The sequence below is a fragment of the Trachypithecus francoisi genome, unplaced genomic scaffold (genome assembly GCF_009764315.1).
Source record: "Trachypithecus francoisi isolate TF-2019V2 unplaced genomic scaffold, Tfra_2.0 Contig00803, whole genome shotgun sequence".
Taxonomy (NCBI): domain Eukaryota; kingdom Metazoa; phylum Chordata; class Mammalia; order Primates; family Cercopithecidae; genus Trachypithecus; species Trachypithecus francoisi.
Genome location: NW_022680911.1, coordinates 41365 through 58829, shown reverse-complemented (window position 1 = coordinate 58829; position 17465 = coordinate 41365). Strand labels below are relative to the sequence as shown.

Below are 17465 nucleotides of genomic sequence, written 5' to 3'. Positions count from 1 at the left end.
CACAGTTGAGGGAGGTGATACATCTGTGATTCCGCCTGGAATACTGCGTTGCTCCTGGAAGTGGGAAGAGGGAGTTTCCGAGACTTCCCCCGGGCTCTTCCCACTATAGGGGCTCATACCACAGGTCAGGGAGTAAAGTGAGAGCTCTGTTAGCTGCTAAGCATACTCATATCAATTGCACATTTAGGGACAGAGAAATGACAACTGGATGAGGCTGTGGCCTCTTCATCCAGGGATCCATTATTACCTAGCCTTCACGTGTCCTCAGTCTTGTTGGGGAGGGGACATGGTGGCATTGTGGATCTTATGGTGTCAGGGTCAGCTCTAATACTATATAAATGATCCTCAGTCTGGGTGTTCCCTTTTCATCAGTTACTGTTACTCTAATCAATGACCCCAGATGCTTCTGGAGAATAATGAATGAATACCATGTGGTAATGTTGCAGGATCTTTTTCCAAGAATACCCAACCTCCCCTACAATCCATGAGCTGTAGGTCTCAATTATCTCAGTCTGAAAACTGGCTAGGAAATTGCAGTTTTGTGTTGCAGCCTTCTGCGGGCCAGATCTCGGTGTTGTTGTTTCCTGCCACCACCTGGCATCTGCTGTCCTCGCCCTCCACCATTCCCACTGACACCACGAAGCCTGGTCTCACGGCAGCACCTCCTCTTGTCGATCCTGGACTACAAAGGATAGTGCCCTGAGTCTCGGAAAGACGCAGGTGCCCTTCTCACTAGTGCCTTCCTTGGTAGCCTAGAGAGGGGAGTTCCTTGGTAGCCTAGAGAGGGGAGTTCCTGTGAGGCCTCCAAGGACACATAGGCAAGTGCTGGATTCTGAATCTGCTGGCATGTAACGAACCATTCCAACATTCCTACCTCCCTGTACTTTCTGGCTTCTTTGATGCTTCGCAAATACAGTTCTATAATCTCTACCTAATTCACTGCAGCAACTGTTCCATCCACATTTCAAGGAGCCACTCCAGCAATGTGTTAGAGCCCGAGGTGTCCTTGCCAAGCCATTAAATCCTGAGAGTGCTCCCAGGTCAGTGTGTTCTCGTGTATACAGCCTTTAGTCTCCCACCCACGTGGCAGAGCCTACAGTAAAGATCCTGAAAGTAGCAGAACAGCAATGGATCAAGTGAACCCAAGATATGACTAAAACTATTTCTGATGGCAAAGCCTTTGATGACAAGAGTCTGGCTCATAGAAAGATGGCCCTGAACATGGCACCTCTCACCAAGTCCCTCACTCTGACCTACTAAGCTTATGTGCCCAGCCTTGATCACAGTTGGGGTTGAAGGAAGACCTCATGGAGGCCACGCAATAACTGCACTGCCTATGTGCCTGTCACTGCTGATTCCTCCCACACCATCCTCTGCCCCAGCCAGCCCAGCCCTGCCATGCCCTGCCATTGCAGTCAGGGCTCTTTGGGAGTGGGTGACAGAAAATTCACTTGAGTTGGCTTAGGCAAGAGGGGAAGCTCATTGGTCAGTAAGTTAGCCACGGGCAGAACAGGGAACAGCTGGGTCTCAGGAATACCTGGACTCAGAGTCACCAGCACTGTTAGGATTTGCAGGCTCCTTAACCTTGTGTCTGTCTCCACCTCAGTCTGCAGATCAGTTTTGTGCTCTCAGAGCAACTTTCCCCACAAGGTTGGAGTCAGACTGCTGGCAGTACGAGGCTTCCATCTTCCTGGTTTTGACCCCAAGAAAGGATGGGACTCCCCTCCATTAGTTCCGATTCAGAAAATTCCAGAAAAAAGTTTCTGCTTGGTCTGGTCTGGGTTGGCTGGGTAGCTGGGACACTAAAACTGCCAAGCCCTCTAGTGTCATGTGGTTGAAGTAGGGTAGGGAGATGTATTAGTTCAGGGTGTCACGCCAAAATACCACACACTGGGTGGCTTAAACCACAAACATTTATTTCTCACAGTTCTGGAGGCTGGGAAATCCAAGACCAAAGTACCAGCAACATAGGTTTCATTCTGAGGCCTCTTCTCTTGTCCCGTAGGTGGCTGCCATATTGTGTGCCCACGTGACCTCTTCTTTGTATTTGTGCAGAGAGAGTGAGTGAGGGCACTCTCTGATGTCTTAACTTATGAGGACACTAATCCTACTGAATCACAGCCCCACCCTTAGGACCTCATTTAACCTTAATGACTTCCTGAGAGGCCTCATCTCCAAATACAGCCATGCAGAGGGTTAAGGCTTCAACATATGAATTTGGAGGAGACAGAGACAGAGACACTCAGTCCATGATGGGAAGAAAAACTACTCACGAAAAAAGGGATGCAGTGGCCAGAAAAGGGGGCAGACAAAATATTCTCTCCATTTTCCCCAAAACACATCACACATACACACACACACACACGGCCTTTGCATCTTCACCACAAGGCCACTCCCCATCCCATGATTATTTACCTACCTCCTATCCTGCTCTCTGGAGCTGCCCCCTCCCCTAAGTTGTCCTGTGGCTCACTGAATGCTGCATACAGGTAGGTGCATGTAAATGTAACCCGGGGCCTCCTGGACCATGTGTGTCCTGAGCCCAACCATGGGACTGGGCAGGAAGTGGGCCTCACCCATGTCTATTGTCCTCAGGCAGAGCCTAGCCCTGGGACATGAGCTCAGTGGGTGCTGCAGCTTTGTTGGATTCACCTCAGGCCCCCTTTCCCCACATCCACTTATAAGGTTCCCAGGGCCTTGATACCTCTGTCCTTGGAAGAAAAGAATGCAATTATCCAGCTTACATGAACCTGCTGGTGGCTTCCTGCAATAGAAGCACATAATTTTCTAGTTTAAGAGTCTACCAAGTGACTAGCACAGTGAACGAAGAAAGACCTACAATAGGCCGGGCGCGGTGGCTCAAGCCTGTAATCCCAGCACTTTGGGAGGCCGAGACGGGCGGATCACGAGGTCAGGAGATCGAGACCATCCTGGCTAACATGGTGAAACCCCGTCTCTACTAAAAAATACAAAAAACTAGCCGGGCGAGGTGGCGGGCGCCTGTAATCCCAGCTACTCGGGAGGCTGAGGCAGGAGAATGGCGTAAACCCGGGAGGCGGAGCTTGCAGTGAGCTGAGATCTGGCCACTGCACTCCAACCTGGGCGACAGAGCGACACTCCGTCTCAAAAAAAAAAAAAAAAAAAAGAAAGACCTACAATAAGGCACATCATTGGGAAATTCCAAGAACCCAAAGATAGAAAATCCTAAAATCTTCCAGAGAGAAAGGACACGTCATATGTAAAGAGCCAAGACTCCACATGACTCTGACTTCTTCCCAACTACACTGGGAACTAGAAAGTAATAGAGCAATATTTCCCAATGTGAGGAGAAGTTACATTTAAATTAGAGCATTACATCCAGTCAAACTACTAATCAGGAGTTGCGGTAGAACAATGACATTCTAAAATTCGTGAGGGTCAGAAAGCTTGGCTTCCATTCATTCTTTCTCTGGAAGCCACTGGAAGCTGTGCTGCAACACAATGAGAAGATAAACCAAGGAAAAAGATCTGGGGCCAGGGAAGAGGAGATGCACACAGAAGTAAGCAGGTAGAGTTGATTTACTGCCTGCTTGAAAAAACTATTTAAAATCCCTAACCCAAAGAAGGCCAGAGCTCTCATGAATCTGACCCAACAGATTTCAAAGCCAAAGCTGAGGGCATTTGAAATCAAAGCCTGGCTAGACAGAGATGAGGCTCCTGGGAGGGAACAGGTGCAGTCCTTCTCAGGCTGCAGTGTCCCTGGGCTGCAGCAGGATAAGGGCTCCCTCTGGGCCACAGCTTCTAGGGACAGAATTTCGGGTAGTTTGACTGTCTGATTTGTAGGACTCTGGTGATGAGCTCAGCTGGGAAACTGTGGTAATGGGAAGGGAATGGTGTTGCTTTTCCAAATCATCTACCCACTGCATGCTTGGATCCACATTGGAACTCAGTGTGGAAACTGCCTTTGAACAGCCTAAGCCTGAACTCTGGGCCATATGTCCAGTTTCCCGGCCTCCAGCTTTGTTTACTCTTTACCCCCAGCCATCACTGATGCCAGATCCAATCTCCCAAATATCCTTTCATCATGTTACCCTCCCTACCACCTCATAGCACCTTCTACACAACAGGAAATGCCTCCCACCTCAGCCTGGCATTCAAGGTTCTTTTGATGTGGCCCACCTCTCACCAGCCCACCTCTCACCACTCCACCACATCTCCCTGTGGGCCCTGCTAAATTGGATCAATTTTTTTCTATCTATGAGCTGAACTTTCCTACCTCCATACTGTTGCTTACACTGTGAACTTCCTGTTAATGTTCTCTCTCTCTCTTCCCCCAAGTCCAAATGCTATAGACTAAATTGTGTCTCCCCAAAATTCATACTTGGAGCCCTAACACCCTATGTGATTGTATTTGGAAACAGGCTCTTACGAAGTAAAGTTAAGTGAGGGAGGAGGGGCAGAGTAAGATGGCTGAATAGTAGTCTCTACCAATCCTTCCCCCTGCAGGAAAATCAAATGTAACAACTGTCTCCACCAGAAAACCATCTTCATAAGAACCAAAAATCAGGCAAGGACTCACAGTACGTGGGTGGTTTAACTTCATGTCGCTGAAGGAGGCACTGAGGAGGGTAGGAGAGACAGTCTTGAAACACCAATGTCACCCCTCCCCCTCCCCCAGCAGTCACCGCTGTGGGGCTGAGAGAGACTCTGTGCACCTGGGGGAGGGAGAATGCAGCAACTGTGGGACTTTGCCTTGAACTCAGTGCTGCCCTGTCACAGCAGAAAACAAACCAGGTGGAACTCACGTGACACCTGCCCATGGAGGGAGCATTTAGGCCAGTCCTATCCAGAGGGGTTCACCCATCCCAGTAGTTAGAAGGCTTGAGGCCTGGGTTTTGACAAGCTTTGGCATGGCAGGCTATTATGCTCTGGGGCCCTAAATAAACTTGAAAGGCAGTCTAGACCATAAGGACTTCAACTCCTAGGCAAGACCTAATGCCATGCTGGACTCAGAGCCAGTGGACTCAGGGGACACAAGACCTAGACAGACACCAGCCAGGGCAGCCAAGGGAGTGTTTGCACAACCCCTCCCCCAACCCCAGGCAACGCAGCTTGCACTAACTAAAGTGACTCCCTTTTGCTTGAGGAGAGGAAGGGGAAGAGTAAAGAGGACTTTGTCTTACATCTTGGATAGCAGCTCAGCCACAGTAGGACAGAGCACCTGTCAGAGTTGAGAGGCCCCCATTCCAGGACCTAGCTCCTGAATTACCTTTCTAGATACACCCTGGGCCAGAAAGGGTGTATCTTTGGCCTTAAAGGAAAAATTCTAGTCCTGGCAGGATTTATCACCTGCTGAGTCAAGAGCCCTTGGGCCCTGAATAGCCAACAGTGATACCCAGGTAGTATGCGACGGGCCTGGAGTAAGGCTCTGAGACATGCTGGCTTCAGGGGAGACCCAGAACATTCCCAGCTATGGTGGCTGTGGTGAGAGATTTCTTCTACTTAAGAAAAGTAGAGGGAAAGGTAAAAGGGACTTTGTCTTGCAACTTAGGTGCCTGCCTGGCCACAATGGGGTAGAGAGCACCAAATGGACTCTTATAGTCACTGATTTTAGGCCTTGGCTCTTAAACAGCATTTCTGGACCTGCCCTAGGCCAGAGGGGAGCCCACTGCCCTGAAGGGTGAGTCCCAGGCCTGGAAGCATTCACTACAAGTGACTTAAGAGCCCTTGGGCCCCAAGTAAACATCAACAGTAGCCTGGCAGCACTCCCTGTGGGCCTGGGGTGGTGGCCACAGGGTGAGGCTCCTCCGCCTGTGGAAAGGGAAAGGCAGAGTGGGAAGGACTTTGTCTCATGGTTTCAGTGTCAGCTCAGCTGCCTTATAATAAAGCACCAGGTAAGTTTCTAAGGTTTTTGACTCTAGTCCCTGGCTTCCAGATAGCATCTCTGGACCCACCAGGGCCTGAGGGAACTTGTTGCCCTGAAGGAAAAGACACAAGCCTGGCTGGCTTTGCCACCTGCTGACTATAGGGCCCCAGGGCCTCTAGTGAACATAGGAAATAGCCAGGTAGTGGGCCTTGAGTGAGACCCAGTGCTTTGCTGGCTTTAGCTCTGACCCAGTGCAGTCCCAGTGGTTATGGCCATAGGGATGTTGTGTCAGTCCACCCCCAGCTCCAAGTGGCTCAGCAGAGAGAGAGAGAGAGAGAGAGAGACTGTTTTTTGGAGAGAAATTACAGTTACGGGTAGAGAATAAGGATCTCTACTGCCTGGTAGCCCAGAGAATTCTTCCAGATCTTATCCGAGACCGACAAGGCAGTTCCTCTATGAGTCTGCAAGAACCATAGCATAACTGGGCTTGGAGTGTATCTAATAAAGATACACTTTAGATCACAACACCCACAGCCTTTCAAATACCTGGAAAGCCTTCCCAAGGGTGGGTACAAACAAGCCCAGGCTGAGAAGATGGTGGCAGCTTGAAATCAGCCATGGAACATTTGCACCACCAAAAGTGGCAAACACTACAGAACAGACTCTGTTCCCTCCCCAACAGAGAACCCCTTGGGTAACGAGAGCACACCACTGCCCCATCCCTGAGCAGAGCGCTGTGTGTTGCAGCAGAGTAGGGGCAGGTGTCTTCTCCCTTGGGCTACAGAATACATATTTCTTTCCTCAGCATATGGATCATTCTCAAGGATAGACTATATCTTAGGTCAAACGACGTCTTAAAACATTTTAAAAATTGAAATAATATCAAACATCTTCTCTGATCACAATGGAATAAAACTAGAAGTTAGTAACAAGAGAAATGTTGGAAACTATACAAACACATGGAGATCAAATAATATGCTCTGGAATGACCAGTGGGGTCAATGAAGAAATTAAGAAGGAAATTGAAACATTTCTTAGATGATAATGGAAACACAACATGTCAGAACCTATGGGATATGACACAAGCAGTACTAAGAGGAATTTTATGGCTATAAACACCTACTTTTAAAAAGTAGAAAAGCATCAAATAAACAATGTAACAATGCAGCTTAAAGAAATAGAAAAGCAAGAGCAAAGCAAACCCAAAATTATTAGAAGAAAAGAAATAATAAAGATCAGAACAGAAATAAATGAAATGAAAAAAACAAAGCATCAATGAAAAGAATAGTTGGTTTTTGGAAAAGATAAACAACACTGACAAACTTTTAGCCTAACTAAGACTAAGACAAAAAGAAGACCCACGTGAATAAAATCAAAGACGAAAAAGGAAACATTACAACTGATACCGCAAAAATTCACAGGATCACTAGTGGCTATTATAAGCAACTATACACAAATAAATAGGAAAACCAACTAAAAATGGATCAATTCTAGACACATCCAGCCTATCAAGATTGAACCATGATGAAATCCAAAACCTGAACAGTAGCAAATAATGAGATCGAAATGGTAATAAAAAGTCTCCCAGCAAAGAAAAGTCTGGGACCTGGTACTTCACTGCTGAATTTTACCAAACATTTAAAGAAAAACTCATACCAACCTTACCCAAACTATTCCAAAACTAGAGAACTTACCCAACTATTCCAAACTCATTCTACAAGGCTAGCATTACTCTGATACCAAAACCAAAGATACATCCAAAACAGAGAACTACAGGCCAATATCACTGATGAATACTGATGCAAAAATCCTCCACAAAATATTAGCAAATTGAATTCAAAAATACATTAAAGTTGGGGTGCAGTGTCCCAGGTTCACTCAACCCTTCCCCTTTTCCTGTGTGTGTCTACTTTGGCTGTGCTCCTTGGGGGCAGTGGTGGTGGCAATGTTGGTGTGTGGGCCTCCCAGGACAAGGGGAAAGCGAGTGTGCCCTTCTCGCCTCCTTCCAGGTGTCTGTAGCCTGGCACCAGCTCTGGCCAGGTCTTCAAGCAAGGGACCTGGAGATGTTCTTTTCCAATTTCTGGACTGGGAAATAGAGGCAAATTCTGGGTACTTGAGTCAGAACTAAGATGAGGCTGAATCGGGGGAGTCTGGGGTCCTGAGAGGCAGAGACCTGAAACCTTCTAGAGCGTGTGGGGAGCTGGGTGTGTGTTCTGGCCAGTTGCTTTTCCCTCTGCCTCAATGTTCCAGGTACCCTTGGAGGGGCTGAGATCCTGGGGATGTCTGGAACCTGGCTGCATGGACTGGCCACCCTGATGCCCTTCTTGTAGGGACATTCACAGAACAAATGGGGCAGGGAGGTGGAGGGCAGTCCCTTCCCTTGGGGCCTCAGAGAGTGCACCTCTTGGTCACAGGTGAAATGGTGTCTGACCACTGTCTCCTGGAAGGGATAAGAAATCAGAAGGTGGGGAAACCAAGAGCATAAGGGAGTCTGGGAGGGACCACAGAGGAAGGTGGCAAAGGAGGTGCAGGGGGAATCAGCTCACCATGGCCTCCCGGCTCTCCAGGTCCTCCACGATGCTTGGCATGGGCTGAGGCACCTCCTCCTCCTCCTCACTGTCCAGATGTCCTCCTCCATCTCCTGTGGGGAGGTGGCCAGAGGGGTCCTCAGACAACCCAACTAGGGGTACTGCGGGCCCACCTCTCCCCACCCTCACTGTGTAACCCTGAGCCAGGTCCTCCCCAGAGGGAAATGAGCTGCTGTTCTTTATTTTTCCTTTTAAGCACCAAGATCTTGCTATATTTCCCAGGCACAGTCCTGCTACCAGTTGGTGTGGGAGTTCTGACCTGTTCCCTTTCTCATCTGGGCCAGTCCACCCATCCTTAGGCAACCTGGTGGCCCCCCAATCCCAGGAGGTCACCATACTGATGCCTAACTTAGTGCAGACACCCAGTCGGCACAATGACCAGCTGTTCTAAAGGTCTCTTCCAGCTTCTCAATCCTACGCTGCTAACAGTCCCCCCTTCCTCCTAGGGCTGTCTCCTCTTTCTCTGAGTGGTCTCCTGTACCTTCTTCAGGGAGAGCCACGAGGCTCAACTGGGTCTCTAGCTGCTATTTCTGCTGGCTGGCAGCTTCTAGGTGCTCCTAAGGGGACGGGAAACAGAGTGAGAAGGCACGGAAGTTGCCAGGTTGTCCCCCTTGGGGCCCTGTCCTCAGCAACTCCCTCCCCTGGGTCTCCTGCAGCTTTTGGCAGGCCATCTCAGCCACCGGTTTTCCCCAAGCTTCCTGCTGCTGCAGCGGGTCCACAAGCTGGGTCTGCAGTAACTGCTTGTGCAGCACCCCCTTCTCAGAGGTCAGCGGCTGATAGGTGGCCACGTACTGCTGCAGGTGACCCAGGTACTAGTCTCGCTGCCGCTCCACCACCAGGAAGACCCTGGGCATGAGGGCACGTGGTGGCTGGCTTCCTGATTCTGGGCCCATTAATAGGGTAGTGAGAGCACTGTGGGGCTCTGTCACCTGCCTAGGCCCCTGGCCCCTTGCTCCAGGCCTAAGAGACTTCCTCCCTTGCCTAGAACCCCATGCCTCCTTCCCCAGCCTCAAATCTCATTTCCTTCTTCCCACCATTTAAACTGTAGGCCACAGACTGGTGGAAAAGCAGAGGGAGCCAACCACCATCTGCTAAGTGTGCTACAAGCCTAATGCTTTCCATGTATTATCTCATTTAATCCTCAGCACCTCTGCAAGAAAAATGCTAACTTCCTTTTGAAGTTAAAGAAACAGAGACTTAGAGACGAAAAGTAGTTGAATGGTGACCAGAGAAACCAAGGCTGGAATCCAGTTTGAATCTAAGGAGGGTTTTTTGTGTTGTTTTGTTTTGAGACAGTGTCACTCTGTGGCCGAGGCTGGAGTGCAGTGGTGCAATCTTAGCTCACTGCAACCTCCACCTCCCAGGCTCAAGTGATTCTCATGCCTCAGCCTCCTGAGTAGCTGGGATTACAGGCATGTGCCACCATGCCTGCCTAATTTTTTGTTTTTGTAATTTTAGTAGAGATGAGGTTTCGCCATGTTGGCCAGGCTGTTCTCAAACTCCTGACCTCAAGTGATTCTCCTGCCTCAGCCTCCCAAAGTGCTGGGATTATAGGCAGGAGTCACCAGCCCCGGTACAAGGAGCCTCTTATACCACTGTCTCTTCCCCTCTGATTGGGAGGCTCCATGCCCCTAGCTGGGATTATAATGTCCAGACCTGGGAGGAACCCAGGGTTACCCACCTCTAAAAGTCAGAGGGCAGGAAGCAAGAAACAGTCACAGGACTCCCCTGAAGGTTGCTGGCATCACCTGCCCCCAGGCTGGAGCTGCCTTTGGCCTCACACCTCCCTTCCCCAGAGGCTGGTGCCCGCCTCCCAGCCCTTCTTGGATGGGGCGGAGGTTACCATCTCCTTCACCTCGCTCAGCTTCTTCTCCTGCAGCTCCTTTACTTGCTGCTCCAACTGCAGTGCGCTCTTGTTCTCACTGTTCTGGACAAAGAGAAGCAATCAGCAGCCACCCACTGCAGCTGGAGACCCCAGAACTTGATGTCTGCCTCCCATGTCACGGGGAAGGGTGGAGGCAGGTTAGAAACATCATCCCCTCTCTCTCACAGCCATCAGAGCAGGGCTCTGGCTCACAGGTTCCTTTAGAAGTACCAGTTCATGTGAGGGCTACATATGCCCATTTTACAGGTGGGGAAACAAAGGCATGGAGGGCCAGGGAGGAGGGCAGGTTCCCCTGGTGGGGCAACCCACCAGCTCCTGGAAGTTGTACTGTGCCTCGCCCAGCTGCTCGTCAAGCTCGTGGTTCTGGGAGAGCGTGTGGCTGATGGTGGTGCAGTCATTCTGCATGGTTTGCATGTGTGTCTCTGCCTGCTCGCCCCAGAGCTTGGCTTTCTGCTCCAGTTCCAGCAACCTATCCTCCTGCTCCCACAGCCTCTCCTCCTGTTCCCTCAGCCTCTCCTCCTGCTCCCACAGCCTCTTCTGCTCCCCCAGCCTCTCCTCCTGCTCCCACAGCCTCTTCTCCTTCTCCCTCAGCCTCTCCTCCTGCTCCCACAGCCTCTTCTCCTGCTCCCTCAGCCTCTCCTCCTGCTCCCTCAGCCTCTCCTCCTATTCCCTCAGCTTCTTCTCCTGCTCCCACAGCCTCTTCTCCTGCTCCCACAGCCTCTCCTCCTGTTCCCTCAGCCTCTCCTCCTGCTCCAGCAGCCTCTACTTCCTGCTTTCTCAGCCTCTCTCCCTGTTCCCGCAGCCCCTCCTGCTCCAGCAGTCTCTCCTCCTGCTCCCAAAGCCTCTCTTGCTCCAGCAGCCTCTCCTGCTCCCGCAGCCTCTCCTCCCACTCCCACAGCCTCTCCTGTTCCAGGACTGTGTGGAACAGTTCTTTTAAAAACCAGACCATGGGCTTGGAAATGACTTGATCTTTACTGACCGAGTTGTATATTGAGCCTACCCCTTGCCCTTTTAAGGGGCACTGTGTGGAATGGCCTGGGCTCCCCAGATCGAAACTTCTTATCTTCACCATCCAGTCCTCAAGCTGCTGTGTGGCCTCCGAGCTCTGCGTCCAGTGGTCTCTCCCCACAGTGCCCCCAACTCACCCACAGCAGCTGACTCAGCCCCAGGCTGCCTCTAACAACCATACACAAAAGCAGTGAGAAATGAGCATGCTGCCTTCTGGGCAGGACACTGCATCCTGCAGAAGGGACCTTTAGGCTCACTCCTGCATCTGGGAAGCCAGGCTGCCAGGGGACGGGGTAGCTCATTGGACTCACCCTGTCCTCTTCCTGCTGCTGCATGGAGACAGCAGAGGGAGCCTGCTCCAACTCTCCAATACGCTGCAAGGAATATTGCAGGTGGCTGACCAGATCCTTGGATTCTCCTGTAATGAAAGAGGTTGAGATAGGGCCCAAAGGACTCCCCCTAAAGACCTGTCAAAGTGCTAGGTTGAAGGATAACAGGGTGCCAGATTCCCACCCTCAAAGGGAGTGGCGGCACGTTTAGTATGGTAAACTGTGGTCTTCAAGTCTGCCTTTTCCAACATGAGGATGTTGATTGTCTGGAACTGAACCTTTGGGAGAAAAGCCAAGCAAGCGCTGAAAGAGAAGGAAAGAAACATTCTTGGGAGGACAGGAGAAAACTCCACACCCTCCGCTCACCTCTAACTGCTCCGTTTGTGCTTTGTGTATTTCCATAGTTTGCTTTCTTTTCCTGTAGGAAGAGGAAGACAGAGCTCTTACCCGGGGAAGGCAGAGATGGCACAGCAAGAGACATGCCCCCAGCATGCCACCAATGCCCCAGGACAGGCCCACCCATGGGACCAGGTTACCAGGGGATAACCTGGAAGGATGGGGTAGAATCTGAGGGGTGAGCCTTCTTCCCCAGGCTGGGAGTGGGCGACATGAGACTGGCACCTCTACATTTGAGTGCCCCCCAAACGCAGCAGTCATGAGATTCCCCCCAAACCCAGCATTTATATCGTGAGAAAAAGAAAAAAAACAAACAAACATGTTACTTCTTCCAGCTGATGTTCCACTTGTTTCTTCTGTTGTTTCTGTGGGGAGAGTCAAATTCAGGTGACTGAGGGGGGGCCCCCTCAACTCTATTCCCCAGACCAGGAAGTTGTAGGCAGGGACCAGGAATGGATTTTAAAGGCAAAGTTCTCAGACCCAATGGCAACACGAACTGGTCAACTCTCCTCAAGCTCCCAAAGACAGAAGATTTGGGTCTTTGTTGGTTTTCACCAATAGCCACAGAACTCAAAATCTGAATCTGGATTCTCTCGAAAGGACAGTAACATAAACCTCTAGAGACGGAGTCTGAGAAAGGCCCACCCTTCTGCCAGCTTGTGATTTAGAAAGGTGCGTTCATTCAACAAACATTTACTGAGCACATACAGGCCAGGTACGGGTCTTCACAGCAGAGATACAGGACAGAAAAGGACAGACAGGAGCCCTTGGCCCTGAGGTTTCCATTCTAGGGTCCCAAATCTCAGACTCTCAGAGCAAACAGAGACCTTTGACACTCTCTATCTCCTTTGGAAACATGAGCCCAAGGAGGAGAGGTGGCTTGACCAGACTCAAGGGCAAATTAGAGACTGAGTCAGGGCAGAAATACAGGGCCCCTGACAACCAGTCAGACTAGTGCTTCCCTAAGAGGTGACAACCCCAGGGTGTGTGTGGCAAGGACTGGAGCAGGGATGTCTGAAGAAGAGAGAGTCAGCAAAGAGGGGAGTGACAGAAGAGCCATGTTGCATGCTCCTTGCTCTGGGGTCCCCCCACGTGAGGCCTGGGTGCCCCAGCTCCCCATTTGCCCTTGGCACCAGGGTCCCTCAGCCCCTTTCTTCAGAGCCCCAAGGGGAAACTAAGGCCCAAGATTGGCAGCGTGGAATCAGGAGACCCCACTGGACTCTTACCAATGATTCTACGTTTTCATTGAGTTGATTGATTGTTGCGGAGCTTGAGTCCAGGGCTACTTCCAGTTCTTGGTACCGGCTCTGAGGCGCACGCAGAGAGGAGGAGTTGGAGGAGGACTGCGGGGAGAGGTAGAGAGAACAATCATTAGGGCTGGGGTGTGTGTGGACTGTCTCAGCTGGCAGAGGGGCACCCAGCTCCTGCTGTGAGAGGAGGTTGGAGGGCTGGCCTGCAGGGTCACTGCACCCTGGCCCAGGGCCTCTTACCTCCAGATCCTTCAGGGTAGCAGATGATGCAGGGGTAATAAAAATGAGAAATTCAAAGAAACAAAAACTTACATGGGAAACATCTCTATATGGATATAGAGAAAGTATAAAAACAGCAAGAGACCATGCACGGTGGCTCACGCATGTAATCCCAGCACTTTGGGAGGCTGAGGTGGGTGGATCACTTGAGATCAGGAGTTCAAGACCAGTCTGTCCAACATGGTGAAACTGCGTCTCTACTAAAAATACAAAGATTAGTTGGGCGTGGTGGCAGGTGCCTGTAATCCCAGCTACTCAGGAGGCTAACACAAGAGAATCGCTTGAACCTGGGAGGCAGAGGTTGCATTGAGCCAGGATTGCACCACACCACTGCACTCCAGTCTGGGTGACAGAGTAAGACTCTGTCTCAAAAACAAAACAAAACAAAAGACCCAAATCCCACATGCCTGCTCTGTACATCATTCCCAAATTACTTTGAAATTTTAAGGTATGACTCACCATTTCCAAGATGATAAAAGATGCTGGGAAGGAAAAAACCCAATCAATCAAGAAGGTGAAGAAGCAGACATAAACAGGCTGAAGGTTAATGGCAGCAACATAAAATAAGTCAGAGGCAAAGTATCCCCCAAACCAGAGAAGTCTCAGAAACATGCACGGCTGCAGACAGCAAGCCAGAGAGGGGTCCGGGCACTGCCTCACCTTCCACTTGCCCAGTGGGGGAGCACTACCCCATTGGAATGGTTAAGGTTGGACACCAGCACCTTCAGAATGTCCTGAATCTACAGGAGGTGACAAGGGAAAAACAAGGGCAGGGGAAGAAAGACAGAAGTGGCTTAGAAAGAAGCAAGAAAGTCAGGATAGGAGGAAGATGTGGGTTCAGGGAAACGAAATGCTGAAAAAGAGCAGAGGAGATTAAAACCACGGCCTGTGCCATTCTTCCAAATGGCCACCTGCTGCCTTGCCAGGGGCAGGAACAAATAGATATATCACAGAGTGGAGTCACCTGACCAATGCAGTCACAGAGTGGAGTCACCTGACCAATGCAGCTCTTAATACGCTCACTGGACCCCTTTCCTCAGACCCAGGACATGGGCGATGAATCTGGTAGAGTTCCAGACCTCCACCTCCATTAAAAAAAAAACAGACTTCTGAGTAAGGGTTCACTTGAACTAAGGGGACTCCAGCTGAAAAACAAGTTTGAAAGACACGGATCTTATCCAGTATCATGTTATAGAGGAGAAAACTGAGACCCAGAGGAAATAGTGATTTTTCTGTGGTTACCCAGCAAGCTGGTGGCAAGTAAGATCTTCTCTTACTCCTAGTGCCTGGGGCTCTCCTCACCACACGCTGGGGCCCTTTCAGTGACTCCTAAAGGTACAACTTGATGGCAAGTGGCTGTTCTCATTGGTCTGGCTTCCCTTTGAGACTGGGGATGAGGAAAATCAAACAGCAATGATCACTTCCTGGGTGTCCTGTGTGTTTGCAGCAGGCGATGTACTAGGATTCACATAAAAGAACAATAACAAATTTCATTTAAACTTCACAAATGGAAGTCAAACAATACCATCTTTATTATACAGCTATGAAAAGAGAGGCCCAAAGAGCTCAAGTAACTTGCACTAAATCATATCCCTAGCAGACGGAGCGGCAGGATTCAAACCCAGAATTCTTTACCAGTACCCAGCAATCTTAACAATTGCCCTCTACTGCCCCTTGGGGCCCCTGTCCCCAGGAACCTGGCCAGCCAAAACTCACATCCCCAGGTGAGTGGCAACCACCAGAAGTGGTTGTCTCAGTCCTTGGAGATGCAAGCCCAAAGAGCCCAGGGAGGTCAGGCTTCCGGGGGCAGGAGGTAAGGGCCGAGTCTCGAGCAGGGAGCCCCAGGGGTTATCTGCCCAAGGTTACCCTGGGGTGACTGTCAAGGATAGGGGCTGGGCTGCTGAGGGGAAAGGGCTGGCTAACAATATTTTGGTGGGGGGAGTGCAGAGGCACCAGGGGGGCCCAACCCAGTGTGCCTCAGGAGTGGCACAGACTCTGGCAGTAGTCCTGCTGTCAGAGGAGGTCTGCAGGTGGGTTAGGGGCTACGACCTGGTGGTTTTTACCTTTTTCTTGGCGCAGTCAATTTGCTCTGTCAAGTTTCTTCCTGCATGGTGGAGTGGGGAGGGAGGCGGGGTTGGGGCCACATCAGCGCAATCTAAACTGCTAAACACCTCCAGTCACCTACCAGGTAGCTGTGCAACTAAGCCAAAGGAGGAGTAACCAGGACCGCACTAGAACACAGAATAGGGGCATGGCCTCAATGCTCCCAAGCCCATTGGTTGATGAGAAAGATGAAAGGGAAAGGAGGTGTGGCCAGGCAGCAGCGTGTCCAGAGGACCTGTGGCATCACAAGGAAAGCTGCCCATGCAACCGCTGGCCCCTCCCCTCTCCCAGAGTGGGAGGGGCTGGCTTTCGCTGGGTGTCTGCTTAGCTTTCTGCGAGACTATTCACACTGGTGGTCAGAGTTCCTTTCCAAGAAGACCTGAGAGGCCACTTTTCTGTCTCCTGCCCTGGACCCTCCTGTGCCACTGAACCCTCTTTCCTGAGGGTCTCAGACCCCAGGGTTCAGGAGGTGGGTGAGGAATGGACTTTGCAGTTTCTTTTCTGACTCCTCACAGCCCTGCCCCAGACTTCCCCTTCCCAGAAATCACCTCCAAGGACCCCTATACAGTGCTCCCCACAACCTCCCTCTCAGAACACCCCCTTCCTAGAGGGTCCCTACCCTGATCCTGGGGACATATCTGCCCCCTTTGCAGTTGGATCCAGTCCCAGGCACTCCTCCTTCCCAGCTGCTCTTCCTCCTGCACCCACACAATACCCCTTCCTCTCAGAGTGGGCCATGGGTCTAATCAGCCTTTCCCCTCGGATTCCTCTCCTTGACTGAACCAGGACTTACACAAAGTTGCCACGGGGCCTTCTGATCTCCTGCGAGTATGTCTTTCCCGCCCCCATCCCTGCCCCCGCACCACCCAGTCCCCATCCCCGACCCTCCCTCCGTGTGAGTCATTGCCTCTCCTGGCCCTCCTCTCCATCCCAACAGCAGCTGATCCCCCCTCTTCCAGGTCTTCTCCCAGCTGACTGAGGACCTCCAGGTCATTTCTCAATCCCTCCCCTTCCTTTCCTCCTGCCCACCAGTCTTCAAATAAGTGCTATCCTGTCGTGTCCTAGGCCAACTCCTCTCCCTCCCCATCCTGTCTCCTGCCTCTACAGATGCCTTTCACTCCAGTCCAGCACTAGCCATCTCTCCTGCTCACTGGTTTCACCCCTTACTCAGCCCTACCTTTAAACAAACCCACAGCTCCCCAGTCAGGAAAATGCTTGGTGTTTACCCTGGCCACTCCTTTAGCTGCTAATAGTCTCTCCTCTTCTTTTGCAAGCCACCCCCAAAACTCAGCCTCCACCTTCTCTCATCCCCCAGATGGAGTTGCCACTACCACTACCTCCACTCTCAAGTTACATTGTGAAAGACTTGGTATTTGTTCATTAATTTAGCAACTGCTGGGATACAGGTTTGTGCCAGATGGCCCCTGCCCTCCAGGAGGCTCAGGCAAAAAGCCAGTTCCAGGACAAGTATGCACATGGTTCTGAGAGGGGGAGCCCAGGCTTGGGCTTGCAAAGAAGCCTCCCCAGAGATGGCAAGGTCAGAGGCAAGGCCAGAAGGGCAAGCCACAGTGAGCCCAGATGATGATGACAGGGAGGCAACCACAGTTTGCCAAAAGCATTGGGCTGATTTTGCTTCACTCTGAGAATGAGGTGGTATCTGCTAACTTTGACCATGGGTGACTGACTGCAGATCATGCCTTTCTCATTCATGCTAATTCATTCCTTCTCTTTTTTTCTTTTTTTTGAGACAAGGTCTCACTCTGCCACCCAGGCTGGAGTGCA

The 17465-nt window shown here is 50.9% G+C and overlaps 1 protein-coding gene and 1 long non-coding RNA gene across 2 annotated transcripts in view; both read right to left on the bottom strand.

Moving 5' to 3' along the window:
- Positions 1-1895: 1895 nt before the first annotated feature.
- The window catches only part of LOC117089142, a gene marked incomplete at its 5' end in the record, with an annotated part of 48609 nt that continues 33039 nt past the window's right edge, over positions 1896-17465 (bottom strand). Inside the window, 7 exons of the mRNA XM_033220008.1 lie at positions 1896-2835; positions 3153-7930; positions 8247-8285; positions 8392-8486; positions 10277-10355; positions 11638-11744; positions 12022-12073. Coding sequence (XP_033075899.1) covers positions 7720-7930; positions 8247-8285; positions 8392-8486; positions 10277-10355; positions 11638-11744; positions 12022-12073 — 583 coding nt within the window. The remainder of the gene's footprint in view (positions 2836-3152; positions 7931-8246; positions 8286-8391; positions 8487-10276; positions 10356-11637; positions 11745-12021; positions 12074-17465) is intronic.
- LOC117089147 lies at positions 13278-15341 on the bottom strand. Its single transcript, XR_004439479.1, has 2 exons — positions 15297-15341; positions 13278-13358 (listed from the first exon to the last, which is right to left on the bottom strand). It is a non-coding gene; the product is annotated as an uncharacterized LOC117089147 (long non-coding RNA).